Source organism: Pangasianodon hypophthalmus, chromosome 15 (genome assembly GCF_027358585.1).
Source record: "Pangasianodon hypophthalmus isolate fPanHyp1 chromosome 15, fPanHyp1.pri, whole genome shotgun sequence".
In the NCBI taxonomy this organism is placed as follows: domain Eukaryota; kingdom Metazoa; phylum Chordata; class Actinopteri; order Siluriformes; family Pangasiidae; genus Pangasianodon; species Pangasianodon hypophthalmus.
The window spans coordinates 8,870,897-8,893,875 of NC_069724.1; the positions used below are offsets into that span (position 1 = coordinate 8,870,897).

The window sequence follows — 22,979 nt, forward strand, 5'->3', positions numbered from 1 at the left end:
AGATCATGACTTTATTACTCCTAACCGCAATAATACGTTAAAATGTGGTTCATTGGTTTATTTAGCTTCAGTTTAAACCTTGACCTAGACAAATGTTCATGAACTGTGATGGAAATAAACCGTAAAATCCTGTCTTAAAGCAAACTAGCTATCTCAATGTAACAAACTAGGTCTAAAAAATTAGCCATGTAGTGAACTATATAGGGTCTACAGGGCATTATGAATATTGAATAAATTAAAAAATCTATTTTAATGCAAATTAGGTCATTATTCCAAAGAAAAGAAGGTCTATTGTTGATCAAGTTTGTTTTAGCAAACTACCTTGTAGACCCATTTACTACCTTGTAGACCCAGGGACACCTGTCACTTGGCAAAATCAGGACAAGCATCTTGGATCCTCATGTAGCCACCATTACTGTATGTTCTTACCTCCTGATGTACAGTGTTCCTAAACAGAGCTGCACTGCATCACTTGTCTGTGCCACTGGTGAAAATTGGATCATTTGTGGCAGGTATTCAACGCAAATGCCATTATGAAAGTGTGAAATTGGTTGGCTTTTGGGGGGTTTGTTTTCAGGGATGAACTAATTGATTCCTCTGTTATCTGAGAGAGGTGACTGCAAACAGGAAGCTCCTGCCATAAATAAATCAGAGCATTTATTCTCATTTAGCTTCCCTCATGCCCACGGCACTCACAAACGGACGAGCACAGTAAAAAGTCAATATGTGGTCTTAATGCATCCCGAGTGGAAGTGTGATTGAAGCGATGCTAAAGCTTGATGGAGAAAGAGATTTGTCTTAATGAGTGTGACGGGGAGGTGGGGTACTATCTCTGCTCCCTCAGGTGATTCGTCGTCAGCGTGCCCACTATTGCTACTGTCAGGCTGTGCCTGCTGTGTCAGCTTACATAATCATGGGGCTTTGTTGTTTTTTTTTTTTCATGCGACTTACAGGATAAACAAACCAAACATATCTAGTTGTATCTTTTAAACAGTCAGTCTGATATCGTCTGGAAATGACCTTGGCTGCCAGAAAGCGGAGAACTGTGTATTGAGATCCGAATACAACTCTAGGTTTACTGTGTTTATGTGAACACAAGAAGCAATTAATTTGCATGCCACACACAGATGTAGAGTACTGTTTTAGTACCCAAATTATACTTTTGAAGGACAAAGGAAGCTGCTGGGAGACCCCACTAAGGATTAAGAAGTTTTTAAATATTTAACACAGACTTCCAGAGAATTCTCTCATCTTCTTTATGTGGAGCACTTTGCTTTCTCTGACATCAGTCAGTGTGCACATCAGTCAGTGTACATCACATACTGCTTCCCCCTCCCTCTGAGCCCAGCTCAGTCATCTGATCCTAGAAGGGATATTACTGAGAGTTTCCCCTGTAGTAGGGCTTCACCACCTGCCTCTGATGACAGAGAGAATTGAGCCTGCCTCAGCTCTGGGCCTTAGTAAAACCACAGGCAGTAAAACACCGACAGATTTAATAGAACAAATGGATCCCTGACTATTCTTTGTTCTTGAGGTCTTGTGATCCTGCCTTATTGAGGAGGTCAGCTTGAATATGGAGTCAGACTGTGAATGCAGATGGAATGAATTGATATGATTTGGCCATAGTGCAACTGTCTCTCTCTCTCTCTCTCGCTCTCTCTGAGCTTACCATTTCACCTGGTCAGTGAGTCTCTGGATTATGTCTGGAATTTGCAGCACACTGGTCGCCTCCAGCTCCAGAGTTCTGGGTTCAATCCTGGGCTTGGGTTCTCCCCATGTTCTCCCCATTTCTGTGTGGATTTCCTCTGGGTTCCTTCCAAAAACAGGCTGGCAGGTCAATTGGCTACTCGAAATTGCCCCTAGGCGTGAATGTGTGTGTGGTGGCCTGCAATGGAATGGCGTCCCATCCACAGTGATTCCCTACCTAGCACGCAGTGTGCCAGGGATTCGCCTCAACCCTGACCAGGATTGTATCTTCTGATTTTTAACCACAGCCCATGTTTACACTTATAGGAAATGCATCCCAGGTTGGCCAAACCAAAATCCAATAGTGTGTTAACATGCAAATCAGGTCATTACATGTGAACACCAACTTGTTGTTAATTGTTAGGTTTTTTTTGATGACAGTTGCCACATCAAAAATCATGAGCTCGCTAGTTATTTAAAAAGAGGCAACATCAGTTTTCATAAAGTAAGTGCATCAACTATTGGGAGGGGTTTTTGTTGTCCAGTGTGGCTTGGTGTGACAGATGCATTCACTAAAATGCGTCTCAGACCTCCTAAAGTGTTTTGAGCAATGGTATTTAGATCTACTGCAAGTAGGTGACTTTGCACTTTTAGGTTTTTTTTTTATGTGGATAATCTTCATCTGGATGTTCTCCTGATAATCATTATGTAAATGGTGACTTTGATTAAACAATTTGTTGAAAAATCAGATTTAAATGATCAGCATCTTTCGTTTTAGCATCTTTACTTGTAAGCAAGTAATGCAAGCCTGTCTCACCCAAAATCTTTTCTGTAAATATATATAATGATAAATTTGAATGCAGAGTGAAACTATATTATAATCCTCTCAACTTCATAATTCCAGCTTCAAGCTTTATGATGTGGGGTCTAATATAATTGTGATAGATTAGTATTAGATGCTAAACATATCTTGTCTGACTGACTACATTTCAGCAGACGTGTCATGTGCACTTTAGCCATAGCTTGTACAATTTTTTGACCCATTTCTACTGTGACACAACAGCTACCTGAAAACTACGCTTTTTCAAATGTAGTGAAGGGAAAAGGACACAGGTTGAGAAAGACGCACATTTGCTTCTGGTTAGTGGTTACATTGGCTTTGAGCAAACTTTATTAAGGTGAACTTTAATCTGTAAATTCATAAATCTTATTTGGGCATTAAAAGTGCAGGGTGGAATGTGCTGTTTATCATTTATGCTGTTAGCATGAAGCCACAATATACGCTAGGGGTTTTTGAGTTAAAATTCTCTTTTTTTCTGTCTCCCTACTGGGATTTGATTGAGCTAAGAAGTAGATGTGTGTACTTTTTTTTCTTGCTCTTTCATTCTTGCTTTAAAGCCTCTAAACAAAGCGTATTATTGTGGAACTGCCACCCAGTGCCTCTTCACTCTTGCTAGTCACTACCAGACTCAGACTTCATTATGATGAAGGTCACAATACTCAACTGCCGGCTATGGTGACGTTAATGATACTCCGCCTCTGTCCCAAGCACTGCAGATCCCTTTCGGGACAGGAAACAAAAGCTAAGCCCGCAGAGCCTGACAAAGCCCCTGGCTGAGATTGTGTCGTACCACTGATATGGTGTACATGGTAACAGGAGATGGCCTCACTCCACCGATCCCATTCTCTTCACCACAATAGCCCTCTGTGCCTGAGACAGATGGGTGTGGAGAAGCGTAGAGGCCGATGAGAGCATCCTGGAGGTCCCAGGTTATGGTTTGATGGGAGCCAAAGTTGAACAGTCGCCTCTCTCACGTTGCTTTTGATGTTTGTAGCGAGCAGCCATGCATAACTGGCTAATAGCTGCAGGTCAGATGGCCTAAAAATAGAGCGGCATGTCTAAAGGGAGGAAACATGTCAGACATGCAATTAGTGGCGTCTCCCCCAATTTTCCTCTCGCAAGGCTCGTCATTCATTTTCATGATTCATTATCCATTTATGACTGATTTGGCACACTGGTACAAGGCTAGTCAATTCCATTACTGCCAATTTAGCTTGGCAATGAATTGGTCCATTGAGAAATCATGTGGGAAAAACTTCTCTTAGCAGGCGTAGACCCTTTATTGTCTCATATTTGTACACAATTTATACTGCAGTGCCTTTGTATGCTGTTTCTGCCATCCCCCAGAGAAAAACCATTTCACGTGTCAGTGAATTATTGCACACTGAACAAACAGCAAAGGGAAGGTTAACATTTGTATAGATGCTTCTGGGCTTCTGCGGGAGAGCCGCCATTATCATCTGGCTATTGTTCGCTCACAGTAACTGTCTCTGTCATCCGCATCAACATCACATCATTCTGTCTGGATTCGTCTTCTCATAAAAAGACCTGTAATGGTCTGTCTCTGACGTCGGGATAAATGTGTGAAATGTGTTGTTTCTCTTGGGATAAATTTCCCAAAACACTAAAGTGTACTCATGAGAATGATTGCTATAGCTCACAAAGTCCCTCTCTATCACTCTCTCTCTCTTTCCCCAGTGGTAAGATTGTTGAAGATGGGAAGAGTAAAGCACCCGAGACTGAGGTGAAGACGGTCCCCAACGAAGCCCCGCAGACAAACGGCAACGAGAGCAAAGCGTGATCCAGCGATCCGAGGGCCTCCGAGTGTCACCACCACATCGAAACAAATGGTTTAATTAAAAAAAAGGGTTCCTTTCTTCAGTCAGTGTCTTCTATGAGTTTGCAGAACAAGAGTTTGTAGATGTATAGAGCACCTAAAGAACTCGTGCACATGCCTTTTATTGTTTTTTTTTTTGTTTGTTTTTTTTGTTTCTTCTTGAATGTTATTTCTCGTTCTGTTTTTCCGTATTCAGATACAGCAGGAAGGGTTTTTTTTTTTACCTTTAGCGCACTCTACTTCACCTCCTCAGCACAATCTCTGCTGTCTTTTACTCGGAAGAGAAGCGTAATATCAGTGTGAATAATTAATAACGGGGAACGTTAGCTTTACTCCTGAATAATGCCTTTTATTTTGTGCACACGTGTAGTCGATACTTTTACCATCTTTGAGTTATGTACTGTTTTATTACATGCAGTATTGCCCTATTTTATTATTTTACACACGGATTTTGGGGAATTTTTTAACCGTTTTGTTGTGTTTAAATAATGTATAAAAGTAATTGGCTTTTATTTTATTTTTTCACTGTTTATTTTTGAGAATTAGAAATAGATTGCTCGCATGCTTGCTTTGCCGATTTGTCCCATAATGCCCCTCAGTTGTTGTTGTTTTCATTATGACCCTGAGTTTATATTTTTTTATGTTGATGAACACAAAGCAAAAAGCTTTCCCATTAAAACACAATGAAACAAATGAAGGCACAGTTGAGCGACTGAGAGGCGTAGTCAGGTCAGGTTCCGATATTGCGATCATTTTATAGCGACACCTAGTTATCACGTCCAGCTTTTCTTTTCTGTTTCTTTTCTAAATTGTTTTTTTGTGTACATCAACAGAAAGCGAGCTTACTTTTATTCTCCAGATTTCAGTCTTTGATAGGACCAAACCAGAGTGTTTGGACATAACCATCAAATGGCTCCTAAAGGGTACAAGGCCACTGCTGCAATGGTCACAGCTTGGATAATTGAAAAACAGTACCTCCAAGTTCAATTTAAACGCTAACAAAGAAAAATGAATACAGAATTTTAGTTTATAAAAGCCTTTTTTGTATGCATAATAAACAAATGGCCATATTGTTTTCTTTATTTAAGCCATAGTACTCCAGTCAAAATACTGAATAGTCAAAAATAAAAAAAAAAAGTTTTTTATTTGTTTTTCCAATTCCTTTAGTCTGCAAGTTTGTGCACTGTGAATGCGTGATATATCCTAGTGTGAATACAGTGTGTTCTTTGTCATAGACTTGAAATATCCATAGGTTGTGAAAGGTGTAGCTATTAGTACAGATAATGTTCCATCTCCATAAAATTACATAGAAAAAATAATGACACAAACCAATATACGTGAAAACTTGTCAAGATTCAAAGGAGAAGGTGCCTTCAATGTTAAAAAGTGTGTAGTCTGAGTGGTTCGGTCGGTCCGTACCACTGGGGGAGTAGCAGAGGTAGTTTGGGACCAGAATCACATTCTTGTCTTGGGAAACGGTTTTGCTCTGTAAACTGTGAATATAATCGTTTCTTTTCTCAGCGTGTTTGTGTTGCGTACTTTCGGAGGTCTGAGAGTGTACATGGGTGTGATCGATTAGTAGCAAGCTCAAGACCTTCACGACTTGCCTCTCTTTAACTGATGCAAAACAAGATCATACGTTCACGATCAGAAATGTTATAACACCTCGTCGTCTAGTGCCCCAGGACAGAAAAGCTCGCCAGTAATGCAGACACGTCACCTTCACTTCAATTGGTCGAGCTGCCTGAGTCCCTTGTCCATGATCAGCATTGCTGTGGTCCAGTCGAAAATGTAACCATGTCCATAACAACTATTTTTTAAAAAGCTGAAACAAGCATGCAATGTATTCTAAACTAGATGTCATTGGTGTCGAGGCTTGCTAGTAAATTGTTAAATGAAGAACAGTGACAAAAGACTTTCATTGTTGTTTATGGGTCTAATTGAGTGCTCTGTCCAAATGTGGTCTGTTCACATTGTCACTTTTTTTGGTTATTCTTTTACATTACATTAAAGTATGGTGGCCCGTAAGTGCACTACATATTGACAAACCAACAATGCGACAACAATACCAAAAACACACCAGCAAATTCAGAAACACATCAATATTTACTCAAAATGGAAAAGGTAGGTCCTCGTTGAAAATAAGTAACAATAAGTAAACATAACAATTTAATGCGACGTTGTTATAGTGAGGAGTAATTCTTTCTTCTGAATAACCCAGCTTCCTTTAGGCGGGTTTTCAGCATTCGCATGCTCATATTAATGCTGTGCAAAACTGACGGCATGTCTAAAATTACATCATCCGTTTTTCACAATCTCTTAGACTCTTGCATGCTGTAGCCAATCAGCAACGAGCATGTGATGTTCAATAAGGACCTACACTTTCCATTTTGAGTTGACGTTGATGTTTTACTGAAGTTGCTGTTGCATTTTTGGTTTGTTAATGTGTTCTGCACACACAGGCCAAAGTAATAGTTTGGCAAAATATCTGAAATGTACACCATTTTTACCACAAATGAGCTCAACCGGCCAAGAATTTGTCTGAAATTTCCTGTTTGGGAGTACTGGAGCCAAAAAGCTAATGTAGCTAACAACTAAGGAATGTTTATAGCTGCTAGTTTCTGTCTAAATCATTACATATTCACCTCAGACTACATTGAATTGTTCAGTGTGTCAAACAGACTTACTTACATGGTTTCTGACATGCTGTTCTCTATGTAAAAAAAAAACAGACAAAAGGAGGATACAAAGCTAAAGAGTCATAGCAGCCATCTTGAAGAATTGCTCCCTCAGGACATAAAGCTGCAGTTTTATGTGGAATTGTACATTCAAAGTGATTCAGATGCTAATATAGTTCCATTGTAATACTTTTTATGCAGACGTATTCTGTTTTGTCAAACTGTTTTCATTACAAATGGTATTACTGATCCAACTTACCTGTATGTCTTTTGAGGTGAATCCTGATTAAGCTTAGCTTCCATGTTAGTTATATTAGCCTTTAGCTCCAATGCAAAACTAAAGAAGCAACTTCAGAGGCCAAACATGTCTTGAATGATTAACTACATTTCGGGCAAGTGGAAAATTGTGTAAATCTTTGTCCAAACTATTCCTTTGAGTTTTTTTTTTTTCATTGGTAGAATTCTGGTATATGATGAAACCAGAAACTGCACCTCATGATGTCATCATGTGTTTCTCTGATTGAAGACGTGTTGGAGATTGAAATGGCTTTTGACACCATTCAATGTGGGACCAATTTCTGTGTGAGTTTACATGCTAGCAGTTTATTGCACTCATGTCATTCCAACATTGTAAACCATCAAAAAGGCAGAAAAGTTTGTTTCCAACAGCTCGCATTCTGAGCCAAGCAAACAAGTCCATAACTGATGCTGTCTTTTGGCTGAGAGCTGACTCACACACGCTCTTGCTTCATCAATCATAGCTCTCCTCCCAAAACCCTCTTCACACACTCATCCACCCATCCATTCTCAGCTGCAGGGGCCTTCTCACTCTTGTATACAGATTTTTACCCCATCATGCACCGGTGCCACCTTCTTCCTCCATTCTCTCTCTCTCTCACTGGTGTAAATACTGAGTACTAACTCAAACCATTTTGACTTTTCATTCCGTCTGAAATTCTTGTGTTCAATAAAATGGGAAACAATAAGCTCTTATCTGTCTGCTTTGCTTTTTTTAAACCAGAAAAATGCATTTGCCTGATGAAATATAAAATGTTCTACTGAAATGTCATTCCTACAGGCTAATATTTAGCCAATGAGCAGTTACCAGGACCTAATGAGGCCCAGCTAAGTAATTAAATGATACACTTCATTTAGCTTTCACTTCGCCTGGTGGCATCTGATAACTCATAAAAATGCCCCGAATGTGCAGTTCACCTCATTAGGAATGGAAGTTTTGTTGCGGAAAGAACTCAATATTAGAGCAGATATTTATAGCGGCCATTTCTGAAAGTGCATTAGTATAGCAGACCACAAATATACTGCAGCTTCTTTATGCTGTATAAAAGCCATGCCTCCTCCACTGTGACAGACAGGCACAAAGACCACAACTCATTTACTGAGACAGACAGGCACAAAGGTCATGCCTCCTTGGCTGTGACAGACAGACACAAAGGCCACACCTCCTATACTGAGACTGATAAGAATAATGGCCATGCCTCCTTCACTGAGATGGACAGGTACAAAATCCAACTCCTCTTTCCCTGAGACTAACAGGCACAAAGGCCACGCCTTGTTCACTGTGACAGACAGGCACTAAGGCCCCACCTGGTTAACTCTAGCACACCTGACTCAAATCATCATCTGACTATTAAAATCTTTATGATGAATCAGCCGTGTTAATGCATGAAAAATGCTAACATACCCATACAATAACAAGGTGCCCTAAATAATTTAACCACCCTAGAGCTAGCCATGGGTCCTGGATCATATGTCGTAAGGCTATAGTCCAGAACTCTGTCAGTTGTTTTCAGGAAGCCAAAGATTTCCAGATTCAACTCTGTCCACTGGACTGGGATTGGAAACCATACACCAATCAGCCGTAACATTAAAACCACTGACAGGTGATGTGAATATCATTGATTATCTCATTACACTGGCACGTGTCAAGGGGTGGGATATATTAAGCAGCAAGTGACCAGTCAGTTCTTGAAGTTGGTGTGTTGAAAGCAGGAAAAATGGGCAAGTGTAAGGATCTGAGCGACTTTGACAAGGAACAAATTGTCATGGCTAGACGACTGGGTCAGAGCATCCCTAAAACGGAAGGTTTCGCAGGCTGTTACCGGCATGCAGTGGTTAGTACCTACCAAAAGCGGTCCAAGGAGGGACAACCGGTGAAGCGGCGACAGGGTCATGGGCGCCCAAGGCTCATTGATGCGTCTGGAAACAAAGGCTAGCCTGTCTGATCCCACAGAAGCACTACTGTAGAACAAACTGCTGAAAAAGTTAATGCTGGCTATGATAGAAAGGTGTCAGAACACACACTGCATCGCAGTTTGCTGCGTAGCTGCAGACTGGTCAGAGTGCCCATGCTGACCCCTGTCCAGGGCCGGCCCATGGCATAGGTGACATAGGCGGTTGCCTAGGGTGCAAAATGACACAAGAGGCACAAAAGTTTTTTTTTTGTTGGAAGTGCACCCTCTCGTGACGACTGTGTGCCGCTATACCCATATATTGAGCAAAATTAATAGTGCCAATTAACATCCTTTTAGTACTAATAAAATTTAAATGTTTACAATAACATCAAGTTGACAGTCGAAAAAAAAACGTATGAGTTGGCAACAAGTCATGTTGAACTAATTTAAACACTGCCTGCATCATAAAGTGATTATGATACATCACCATAATGCGTTAGTTATGCATGCCAGCACCATCACCATACGCATTCTTTATGCCGCTAGCGCTACGTGATTATACGCTACGCATAATCGGATCCTCATCAAATGTTGAAAAAATAAGTGGAAAAAGAACAAAATTATCAGGTGCACAAGGCAAAAAGCGGTGCAGAGGAGCAGAAAAAAGCAATATATAGGTAAGAATCATAGGTTTACAACTGTTCATGCCAGCCATTGATGTTTATTTACTATTTGGAAATAGCTTATTTAGAGCCTCTTAACTGGCATGGACACTATGGGCCATTTTTTGCTTGTTTTATTTAAGTTCAGTGCAAGTTAAGTGCAGTATATTTTCTTTAAAATAAACCTAAGCTTCTAGAATATTGTTTTATTTTCAGTTATACTGCTGCTTGCTTTCACATCTAAGTGTCTAAAAGAGCCCATGATTAGGCTAACAGAGCCTGGGCCGGCCCTGCCCCTGTCTACCACCAAAAGCGCCTACAGTGGGCACATGAGATATCAGAATTCAACCATGGAGCAATGGAAGAAGGTGGTCTGGTCTGATGAATCACATTTTCATTTGGCCATCTTTTACATCATGTGGCCATCATGACAGCCAGGTGTGTGTGTGTGTTGCTTACCTGGGGAAGAGATGGCACCAGGATGCACTATAGGAAGAAGGCAAGCCGGCGGAGGCAGTGTGATGTTCTGCTGGGAAAACTTGGGTCCTGGGATTCATGTAGATGTTACTTTGACACGTACCACCTACCTCAACTTTGTTGCAGACCAAGTACACCCCTTCATGGCAATGGTATTCCCTAATGGCAGTGGCCTCTTTCAGCAGGATAATGCGCCATGCTACACTGCAAAAATTGTTCAGGAATGGTTTAAGGAACATGACAAAGAGTTCAAGGTGTTGACTTGGCCTCCAATTTCCCCAGATCTCAATCTGATTGAGCATCTGTGGGACGTGCCGGACAAACAACTCTGATCCATAGAGGCCCCACCTCACAACTTACAGCACTGTATAAAAGCCATGCCTTGTCACTGTGACAGACAGGCACAAAGACCACAACTCATTTACTGAGACAGACAGGCACAAAGGTCATGCCTCCTATACTGAGACTGATAAGAATAACGGCCATGCCTCCTTCACTGAGATGGACAGGTGCAAAATCCAACTCATCTTTCCCTGAGACTAACAGGCACAAAGGCCACGCCTTGTTCACTGTGACAGACAGGCACAAAGGCCACGCCTGGTTAACTCTAGCACACCTGACTCAAATCATCATCTGACTATTAAACTCTTTATGATGAATCAGCCATGTTAATGCATGAAAAATGCTAACATACCCATACAATAACAAGGTGCCCTAAATAATTTAACCACCCTAGAGCTAGCCATGGGTCCTGGATCATATGACTTAAGGCTATAGTCCAGAACTCTGTCAGTTGTTCTCAGGAAGCCTCGCAACTTACAGCACTTAAAGGATCTGCTGCTAACGACATGGTGCCAGATACCACACTCTACCACACTTTCAGAGGTCTTGTGGAGTCCATGCCTCGAAGGGTCAGAGCTGTTTTGGCAGAACAATGGGGACCTACACAATATTAGACAGGTGGTTAATATGGCTGATCAGTGTAGGTACTACATGAAATCAGATAGATGTCTTCTACATTGTGACCACCAGGTGGCAGCAGAGCTTAACTTCAACATACATACACACACAAACTAGAGTGGTGCTTAACCAAATAAGTCAAATAATCAACACCCGCATTAATGATCAATTATTAATTACTTTAACAGTGAACAACATGAACAACACCTTAATGAACATGTTTGTGGATGTGAAGTAGCAAAATTCAGAACTGAGTCTGAATCAAGTTACAGAGCAAGTTCATTTATGTTAGTTCATTTATTTATCTTCAGTAAGAGCTTTATCCTGGTAAGAGTCACAGTGGATCCAGAGCCTATCACAGGAACAATGGACGCAAGGTGGGAGTACACCCTGAATGGGGATCCAGCCCATCACAGAATGCACACACATTCAGGTCAAGTCAAGTCAAGTCAAATAAGACTAGAAAGAGACCAGGTAGGTTTTTTTTTAAATCTTCAACAGTCCAGTTTGAGTGAGTCTGTGCCCATGATAGCCTCGGATTCCTTTTCTTGGCTGAGAAGAGTGGAACCCAATGTGGTCTTCTGCTGTTGTAGCCGATCCACCTCAAGGTTCGATGTTTTGTCCATGCTGAGATGATTTTCTGCTCACCACAGTTATAAAGAGTGATTATTTGAGTTACTATATCCTTCCTGGCACCTCAAACCAATCTGGCCATTTTCCTCTGCCCTCTCTCATCAACAAGGCATTTCCACCAACAGAACTGTCACTCACTCTATGTTTTTGTTTTTCACACAATTCTGTGTAAACTCAAGAAACCATTGTGTGTGAGTCAATCCCAGGAGATCAGCACTTTGTGAAATACTCAAACCAGACACCAACCATCTGGCACCAACAACCATGCCACGATTAAAGTCATAGAAATCACACTTTTTCCCCATTCTGATGTTTAATGTGAACTGAAGCTCTTGACCTGTATCTGCATGATTTTATGCATTGTGCTGCTGCCACATGATTGGCTGATTAGATAACTGCATAAACGGGAAGGTGTACAGATGTTCCTATTAAAGTGGGTGGCGAGTGTACATCGTAATAAAATGTTGTTTCTCCAGGACTATGGTGTGACACTTAACATTGCACAATAGTACAATACACAAGACTAGATAAAGTACAAATACACAAGTGTGATATGAGTGTGAGACAACTACATGGAACAAAATACACAGAACAATAAATACGCAGTACAATAGAAACACAGTGCAGTGACAACAGAACAGTGTTGTGTGGGAAAGCTATTGCATCGATGGGCTGTATACTCCTTTGTAGAAGCAATGCATGTAGCAGCAATATTGGCAGCAACGTAGCAGCAATGTTAGCAGCAAAAAAGAGTCTCATACATAGAAACTATTTAATGCAGCATTGTAAAGTGTGGTGTGCAGTGGTATTGAGTAATACTGGGTTAGGGCTTTGATTAGTCCAGGTGAGCGTTGGGAGGCAGTAAGGTGTTGAGTAATCTGACTACCTCAGGGATGAATCTATTACGGAACCTGGTGGTGGAACGGATGCTCCTGTACCTTCTGCCAGATGGCAGGAAAGTAAAAAGTCCATGCGAGGAGTGGGAGGGGTCATCCACAATGCTGGTGGCTTTGCGGCTGCAGCACTTATTGTACAATGTGTCGATGGAGCAATAATATCTGCTGCACCACCTTGCCACCCTACTTTGTTAATGTTCCCTAATTTTAATGCTGTATTAATGCTGTCAATGGTTTGTTCGTGTAAACTATTGTGTTAAATAATGTCAAGGGAACTTTAATAGTGTTACCATAATGTGGACTAAAAGTGGTTTGGTGTATTTTGTATACCATGTTTGGGGGGCAATGCAAAATTGAAAGAAAGGTAATAATAAATGAATGAATCAGTCAAATGAACGAATGCTTGCACAGACATGCGGTTGCCTGTAACAAAAAATAACAGTTACAGTTCATGAATATTACCACTAGGTGACAGAAAAGCGCTATCTTTGAACAGTTTGTCCTCACTGCAACATGAGCTTTTGGTTTATACCCAAATTTCTACACAAATAACCTTCATCATCCTGCTGCCTAAACCAGTGGACAGCTTTTTATTTTGTGATAACTTTATATCCAATATCAAGAGTTAATTAAGCTTATAGACTTTTAGTGAACTACAGAATTTATCCCTGCTAGTTGAGGCTTTGAGAAGAATTGGCTTGGTCCACACACACTCACACACACAACACTGGCTGACTCTCTGGACGAGTGGAAATTTGACTGTATGGTGACAGGAATATGATAGGAACTGGCAGTGATCATGCTGCTTTCTTTTGCCTGCAGTTAGGCCACATCTGGCGGCCTTTTTGTGGCTGTGGTTTGTTGCCTGGTTATGAAATACACAGGAAGGACAGCCAGAGACAAGTGCTGTCCCAAAATGACCTCAAATGCCACAAATTTGTCTCTCAAGTCCTCTGGGTTCTTGTCGAGGAGCTGTGGTGTCTGGTTAGATTATGCAGTATTGGGCCACAGTGTTAGGCCGTCCGAGTCCTCTTTGGCTCTAAGTAGATTATGTAATGTTGGCCGTGCGAATTATGTACGTGACTCACTCCCTCGTCCAAACATTGGGCATGTGTTCACTCGTTGAGCTGTTTTTGATATTTCCTGTTTAGATGCTTCGGCCTTAAACTTTTCAAGATGTTGATTTTAAGGAATTTACAGAGGAGGGAATTACGTTGGAGATGGAAACACCATCTGGTTAAAGTCGTGAACAAGCACTATGCAGGGTAGGAGGGTGATTCTATGATAGAGGTACCTATTGATTCTCACTGACATTACATTTACAAGTACGTTTTAAAGTTTACATTTAAAGTGGTGCTCACAACAACCTATGTGGACATTTCAGATAAATAACTGAAAACAGTAATTAGAAAACATTTTTGCCTGTCACAGTCAACTGTAACTATATTTTACTTTATATAATCATTAAGATCTTTCCAAAACCTATTTTTTTGCATTACAGTTTGAATCCATTTAGAATGTCATGCTAGGTTATGAAAAAATGTACATTTCAGTTCCCACAACATTCACTCAACCCTGTTACCCCTATGAAATATTTGGAATATTCCACAAGTCACATGTTCAACAGGAAGTTGCATAATCCGAATTTCTTAAATATAATGAGAAATAATATTTTATTTTTGTTTACTGTGATACTGTGATAGTGATATTGACTGACAAATTCACTTTGAAAGCACATCTCTGTTACCCAATTTATATTTTGAAAGTAAATTATTAAGTAGAATGTACATTGAGTCAATTAGTAGAATGTCCAGTGTCCTCATGCCATTAGCATGGATGCTTGTTAAACACATTGTGTGTGTTTGCTAAATATAGGCTAAAAATCTCAACCCTGTTACTCTCAAACATGAGAGAAAACAGTTGATATATCAATTAACACATTTTTGAATGTTTAATACATGTTCTTAGATTCATTGTTGGAGAATATTTTCAATAAACTTTCATTTTAAGAGTTACAAGAGCTAAAGGGCATTGCAGTCATGAAATTACCCATGAACACCATTTCTTTACCGGGATTCACAATCGTGTAGTTTCTGTCGCCTGTTTTCAACCAACACATACCAGCAGAGCCCCTGAAGCCGGTTGTCCCAACCCCCGCCACATAACAATGGCCTGACCTGTGACCACAGAAAGTCGCAGGCTTGTTTGGATCTTTCACTCAGATAGTGTCCCAGGAGTCAGTCCTCATAACATAATCCAACTGTCTTCCCAGCTTATGCTTTAGAACTCATTAAAGTCTTAGACCAACAGACAACGCTGCTGAATTCTCGATTCTGATTGATCGGTGGTGATTACTTTTCTATAACAGCAGCTCTGACAGTAGTTCAGCCATAAGGCAAATCACAGGTTTAAATTAATGCACTCATTCTAACATGTTATCGTTTCTATAGTAACATCTTTCACAGGGACTTGTATGGTGGATGCTCCACATAACAGGATTTTAAAAAGTGTGTAATTCTTGATACGATGAAGTTTTCTTGAAGCATTTTTGATTAAGCAGTTTTGGCATTAATGGAAGGAGTGTCTAATGTCAGTGTTTTGTAAAAGTCAGGTAAAGCTGTTCCTTTAATTTTTCTGCAATGGGAAATTCTTCAGGGCAGAGGACTTTGCTTACTATGCTTTGTGTTTTCTCAGTAACAAGACAAACTACATTTTTTGTTTTCAAGAGAGAGAAAAGAGGCTGGTGAAAAAAAGATTTTTTTAATAACATAAGTGATAACAGGAACTAGCTTGTTTTGTGGATATTCCACAACATTAAGTGTAACTATAAATAGATTAAAAAATGACTTATTTAATTAGAAAAATGTCATTATTTACAAATTGCTGTGATATAAGAGGAATAAAAAAAACATTTTGGGGGAAATAATCAACGTTGGGGTGGTAACAGTAACTCTTTTGTGTTGGGCCACATCACACTGCCCCATGATTAATTATTTTCCTGTAATAGGAAACAACGCCCTCTCCTTGTTATTCATTACTGAAAAAAAATTAAGGCCTTTTTGCTACATTTTATTTAAAAATAGAGATCCGGATTCCATGCTTTACTCTCCTGACTTCTTATATAGAAGTAGTTCCAATGGCTTCAGTGTTTTTGGTCCTGAATCACCACAGTTCTAGCCAGGTAGCATTCCAGCCAAGAACACTGTGCTTCATATCCAGATCCCAACCCTAAATCATGCTGCTGTTACATCACTCACTGTGTTATTTGGAACCTAGTTTTGGTTCCAGTATACCTAAAGTCTCCACAGTAGACTGTCATGTGTCTCAGATAGACCTGATATTTCCTCTTCGATCTGTAAGGCAAAAGCAATATCAATAAGTAAAAAAAAAGAGTGAATGAGAATAAGGGCTTTTTAATAAGCAGAATGAAAAATTTACTGTGGTCTAACTTCCAATTCCAAAGAAATCACTTGTAATGAAAAACATTTACACAAGTGTCCCCATCATCCCAAATGTATTTGTTCAGCCAAGTCTGGCTAATGTTGGCAACAAGTAATAGAAGCCTATATCAAACAAAATCTTTTTCTGTAGCTATCTGCCCGAAACCACATTCAGTTCCTTAGTAAAGTGTCACCGACCTGCTGATGTGGTTTAGGATGCAGTGTGACTTGCTGAAATCTATAAACATAAACACTGTAATATTATTGGGCAGACATCTTGCCCAACATTTTTAGTGCAATTCTGTATCATTCCACTTAGACAGGTGAATGATAATAATGTTACACATTGAACATAAAGTTGTAAGTGCAGACTTTTACAAACCTGTTTAATTAAAATGAAAATAAGTAGCTTAGTGATGTCATGTGAAAAAAATATATGAAGATGTAATATTTTGGGAGAGACAGATTTTCATTATTTGTTAGCTACATTAGACTTGTAGCTCCAGTGCAAAGTTTCAGACATGAAGCTTGACACATCAGCCTCACTTTGGAGGAAGTGGAACATTATATAAATATGATTTTTTGCAAAACCCTTTCTTTTTTTAACTGTGTTGTAAGTCCAAAGACACAGCTTGTTCAACCAGAGTTAAAAGTTGTGCAATGTTATTATGCACCTGCCCACTTGTGTGTAAACTATTACAGATTATCCTGTTGGTTTCTAGCTTTTTTATTTATTAAATTTTATTTATTATTTTTTATTTATTAAAAAATGACATCATATTATTTATTCATTTATAGTTACACTTAATGTTGTAAGTGTTGTAGAATATCCACCAAACAAGTTACTTCCTGTTATTACTTATGTTACAGCAGCTGTATATCCTTTATTAGTCTGTGTTGTTTCTCTCTCTTGAAGTCAATAAGATAAAAAATAAGCTTTTCATGTCACTGAAAAAGTGCAAAGCCTTTCATCACAAAAACAGCTTTTCTTCTGACTTTTACAATGCACTGACACTGGAGTCTCCGTGCACAAATGTTAAATAAACGTCTCCTTGCAGAAACCTTCACCATATCAGCAATTATCAACACACAATAATAGTGTTTTTCTTTGTTAAATAACAACACATTTTTAATGTATGCATTATTAGTCTTGTATTACGTGGCATCTGCTATACAAGCCCCTGTGAATTAGATGTATTAGAACATGTGCATTAATAGATTTGCAGCCAAAACTACCTCAGAGCTGCTGTTATAGAAAATGAATCAACACCTGCTGGCCAATCAGCTTTCAGAATTCTGGAGTGCAGTGACATACAGTGTCTTAATATCACTGTATCTGGAATACTAACTGCTTCATGTCAGTGTTTGAGACTCACACAGATGTTTGTAGGCCCATTACTAATAGTTTCTCTCTCTCTAGATCTGAGGTTTTATTTCTAAAGATAGACAAGGCAGAGCTTACATACTGTATATTTTAAACCATGTAAACTTGGCTTTGATGGTATTATTAGCATTTGTTTTTGAACTGTCCTTCTTAGGGAAGAAAAACTTCCATAGTTTCAGAGTTTCCCTTTTAAATCCTTCCTTGCTATTGACACATCAGCCCAGCTGCTGGTTTTTGTTGGCGTCTTTCATCTGCTGTTTTGCAGGTGCAACTCTTAAACGAGAGTGCCTCGACCTTTCTGTACTTTATCCCGCCAGCCTGTTTCAATTATTCCCATTTCAGTAAAAATACCTTTCTCAATATTATTGTGTGTGCGTTCAGTTTTTATAGTCAGTTCTTGGATTGAGCATCTCTGTGTGTGGATGTAGGACAGTGGTGGCTCTGTGGTTAAGGTTCTTAGTCAGTGAACACAAGGTTGTTAGTTTAAATCCCAGGGTGGCTAGAGATGGCCTGTAACACTAAACGACTCAGATCTGTGCTTAGATTGCATTCTGTCTCAATCGTATTTGATTGTAAGTTACTTTAATGTAAGGATAAACATGTCAGATTTCTGAATCTTTTAACACCGCTCATCATAAATGGTAAAAAAATATCTTAGTAAGTGAAAACATCTTTAATATGAGTGAATTTATCTAATATTTCTTACTAGGAGATTATAGTATAAATCAAATATAAAATTATTCAGCTTGTTTTTAGATGCTTTTAAAGCTTTAGTTTTTCATATTCTATAGGCAGATAATTTTGCTTCTTTCTAGAAATAAATACATATTTTTTTTATTATTATTTGCCGAAAGAACAAGACAGTTTCAAGCATGAAATTAGTAAAATATGTCTAGAAATAGGTTTAATAATTTTGTATTTATTGTAATCATAAAATAGGAAATCCTAGATAAATGTGACTATATTCAAGATAGTTTCACTTGCTAAGATTGTTTGAATGACCTCATTTTTAAATACTTTAAAATTTGAAAATCTAACCAAAGAAACAAGGAATAAGTGAATTGAGGAAGGTTTATGTTTAGGTTAAATGTTTGTTAAATCTAACCAGAAAAGTCTAAAATGCCAATTAATACTTGTCTATGAGTTTTATCTATAAGATCAATTGCTTTACCCTCCAAGTGCACCTGCCTTTAACAGAACACTCATTTAGAGACCCTTTAACATCTGAGAGCAGTTAATAACTTCCACAAAGATTTCTTTACTTGTTTCTTTATTTAATTGTTATTTTGTATGGTCTTTGAAGGTGCCAAAACTTTTGACTGGCAGTGAAGGTTTTCCGAGCATGAATGTCACTGGATTAAAAAAGTTTGCCATGTCAATCAACCACCTCTTCTTGTAAAAGTAGGAGGTTCTCTGCAATGTTTAGTCACGAAAAACACCAGACTCTCTAGTAAAAGGTAGAAGTCTGAGTTATGAGATTAATGTAAGGAGGACTAAGCTGACTGCCTCTAGGATTTTAATGGAAGGTTACTATGCTGCACTTTAAAAAGACGAGAATATTCATAAGGGTGTAAATGTACATAAGCATTACCATGATTATTTACACTCAAACACACTACCGAGTGATTCATTCTCTAGAGAGACCCCGCTGCTGCATTGACTCTATGGAGACTTGTGTTTATAGTGCATCATTCATGTGCACTGGGCTGCTATTAATGTGGCTGGATGAGGATCTGGGGTGGTAAATCTACACACCCGGCCGCCGAACGTGTTTAATTAGAGGTGATTTATCGTGGCGTATTAATAATTGATAAAAAGCTGCAATCGTGTCGGCGGTCATAAGGAGTGAAAAAAAATGAAGTATGGTGGAATAGGGAATGAAGGTGAGGTAATGAAAGGACTGAAATAAAACAGAACAAATGAGAAAAGCAGAGGCAGACGATGCACACACTTTGTGTGTGTGCGTGTGTGTGTGTGTGTGTGTGTTTAACTACTGAATACATTGCCAATATAACGTTAGCCCCCTCACTGTCCCCAGCCGGTGGCATTTACAGGGGCTGCGGGAGCACAGCCGCAGAGTCGATATCCTTGAGCAGTTAAAGGACTGAGCCTCCAGAGCTGCTGTGAAAAGGTGGGCTCGGCCCTGGAGAAGAAAAGCGGCACTCTTGCAGGGATTAGCTGCAGGAGATTCCCTGCAGATAGCTGTCCCTTTTTCCCCAGGGACACTGTAATATGATTACTTTGTTGTTTGCGCCCGGTCCAGTGGTTAAGCACTATGCTCCCGGATGGACAATGGGGGCAGGGACAGAGAGAAAGTAAGAGAGAGAGAGAGTTTTTGGAGGGAAGGTTGGAATTCTGCTCCATTGGGGACAGCTGGGGTCTTACACTCAGACACAAGAAGACAGAGGGAGAGAGAGCAGGAGAAAGGAGAAAAAACAGTTCTTTTCTTTAGCTGAATGGAAGGCAGCTGTGTAGTGCTCTGTAATGCGCTGGTCAGCAGAGGTGCACCAGCTTGGGTCAGCGGGAATCTTTGGATCTCCACAGAGACCCAGAACCCCTCCTACACACCTACTGTTCCACAGGGAAGCACTCTCAGGCACATTTCATTAGTCCATATGGAGGACAAGTTCCTAACTAATTCCCCCCACCAGAGCCGTAACCAGGATCAAAATTTTAGTGAAGTCCACTTGCAGGAATGTGTCATAGCTAATAAATCACAATACTGAATATGTACTGCATCAATTGCTTATTTTTTAATCTTCATTATGGTTTCCTTCTATTCTTTCATAAACTTCTCTGAGTTCATTTAGAATATTTCATTTCATTGAGTTAAATGTTTTGGTTTACAAGACAGCCTGTTGATTTCAGCCTCCAAGAACAGCACATTTCACAATCATCCTAAAGCTTTTTCTCAAGTTTACTTTATTTTTTTGTTTAGAAATGACAGTAAATTGATTTCATATTACAGGAGCACATTGTATGGAAGGTCCTTTGCAGGAACATACTAGATTTACCATTTATTTTAATAGTTTATCACTGTTTCTTATCTAGCTTTTGCAATTAATAAACCGTTGATTTTATCTAGTTATTGTAAATGATAGAACTGAGATGTTTATTATATTGTATATGATAGCACGGGGCATAGTGGCTTAGTGGTTAGCATGTTTGCCTTGCACCTTCAGCGCTGAGGGCTTGAATCCCACCTCCACCCTGTGTGCATGGAGTGTTGTGCATGGAGTGCATGTTCTTCCAGTGCTTTGGGGGTTTCCTCCCCCAGTCCAAAGACATGCATAGTAGGCTGATTGTCATTTCCAAATTGTCCATAGTGTGTGCAGTTTTGCCCTGTGATCGGTTGGCACCCCATCCAGGTTGTCCCCTGGCTTGTGCCCTGAGTCCCCTGGGATAGGCTCCAGGCTACCCTGTGTACAATCAGTGGTACAGTGAATGGATGGATATTATAGCATGTTTGCATAAAAATGTAGTGTTTTCTTTGAATAAACTGACAAGCTGCAGCTTCCTTCTCCCCAAAGCCATATGGTGGTTGCCATAAAACCCTGTGTATATACTGTATGTGTGTTTATATGCGCAAAAAAAAAAAAAAAAACTTTCCAAAACTACCGATGTCTGGACCTTGGTGTGCTTATAGCTAGTTATGGCCCTGCCCCCACCCTACAGAATTAATCTGGACAAAAATGAATGAAGCTGTGTTTCAGGAAACTTTTTTCTTTATGCTCTTTATGTACTAGAGGTACGATGCTAATATACTGAGTAAATACTGTAAGCTTATAGCTACATATATAGCAGTGCAGTCACACAAAAAATTGCAGTTTAATTCTCTATTAAGTGACACAACAAGAAAAATTACTCCATTTAGCCTAGTTAGCAAATTAGCCATAAACTGACTTAGCATTTTAACTTCGAGTTTCACCATTTTTGTAAGCACATTCTAAATGTGCTAGTAATGTAGGCATAAGAAACAAAGTCCTATTAATACTAAATAATAACGTTTTTTATATTAGACACTGCAAGCAAGCTACCTTGCTTGGCGGTCTGTCTGAATTTGTTACTAGCAAGCTAGCTAACTCAACAACCACCAACATGAAAAAAAAAAACAAAAAAGATATACCACCTAATCCTGTTTCCTCATTTTTATAATATAATCAGATTCCAGCTTCACAAAAGCTTAGATAACTGGTACAGAAGAAGTGGTTAATGTAACCGTTAGTAGCGTAACAGTCTTTGTGCTGCGAAATCTTTCGGAATCTTAGCTTATCTCATAGCTCTAGGATCCCCAGTTGTCTGTATGGAGTTTCACATGTTCTTCCTGTGTCTACATGGCTTCATCTGGGTTCTTCAGTTCCATCCAACGTCTTAAAAACATGCTAGTATGTGGATTAGCTATTCTATGCCCCTTTAGGTGTCAATGTGAGTGTGCAGACGTGTGTGATGCCATGCAATGGACTGGTGTCCCATCCAGTGTGCATAGCACTTGCGAAAATTCACTGACAAATAGCTAGTGACCGAGCCTTTAAGGATGGTGAAGTGATATTATCTGTACATAAGAAAAATTCCATAATCAAGCATGAGTTACATCAGTATAGGCTACAGTATGTATTGAAGAGATTCCTGCTTCAAAGTGACTTTTAGGATGTCTGCATAGATAACTGTATAGTGAATCTACCTGAATATCAGAAAATGAATGTGTGCTGATTTAGACACTTAGTTTTTGTGCTAAACTAAACTAAAATGTTTTTGTGTGTAACTATGTGCTTCCTGGACTTGTTTGCTGCATTAGGCTTCTAACTAAAGAAGCAATTTTCAGACCTAAAAGTATTTCGACTGATTGACAACATCTGGGATATGGGGAACACCGTGTAAATTTTAGTTTTGACTAAACGGTTGCATTCAAGTGAAAATGGCAGAGTTTGTTATTTTAAAAATTGCATTTCATGCAAAAACAAAAAAGCATATATATATATATGCATGAGCCCTAGTTAAAAACCATTTAGCTTTTCATGCTGCAACTGAACAGGCTTTCAAACAATCTCTGTGCTGTGAGAAGCTGTGAGAATGCAAACACTAAAAGTCCTGTTTTTATAAAAATGAAACGTATGTTTACTCTGTTTGTAAACTTGTCTTCGGGTGGTCATGGCACTGATTCAGTAAGTCCTCGTTGGGATTTTTTTATTATTGCCTTAGGTGTATATCAGTGCTGATTTTAGCACATAAAACACATTCACAGCTGCTCGCTAAATATTTAAAGAGCGCTATCACCTCAGCTGTATTTCACCTG

General features: G+C 39.4%; 1 protein-coding gene across 10 annotated transcripts in view; it reads left to right on the top strand.

Moving 5' to 3' along the window:
* Positions 1–8,028, top strand: part of ncam1a (neural cell adhesion molecule 1a) — a 253,408-nt gene extending 245,380 nt beyond the window's left edge. For all 10 annotated transcript variants that reach the window (XM_053240085.1, XM_053240090.1, XM_053240086.1 and 7 more), the window contains one exon: positions 4,226–8,028. In XM_053240085.1, coding sequence (XP_053096060.1) covers positions 4,226–4,328 — 103 coding nt within the window. In that variant the 3' untranslated portion in view covers positions 4,329–8,028. The remainder of the gene's footprint in view (positions 1–4,225) is intronic.
* Positions 8,029–22,979: the final 14,951 nt, after the last annotated feature.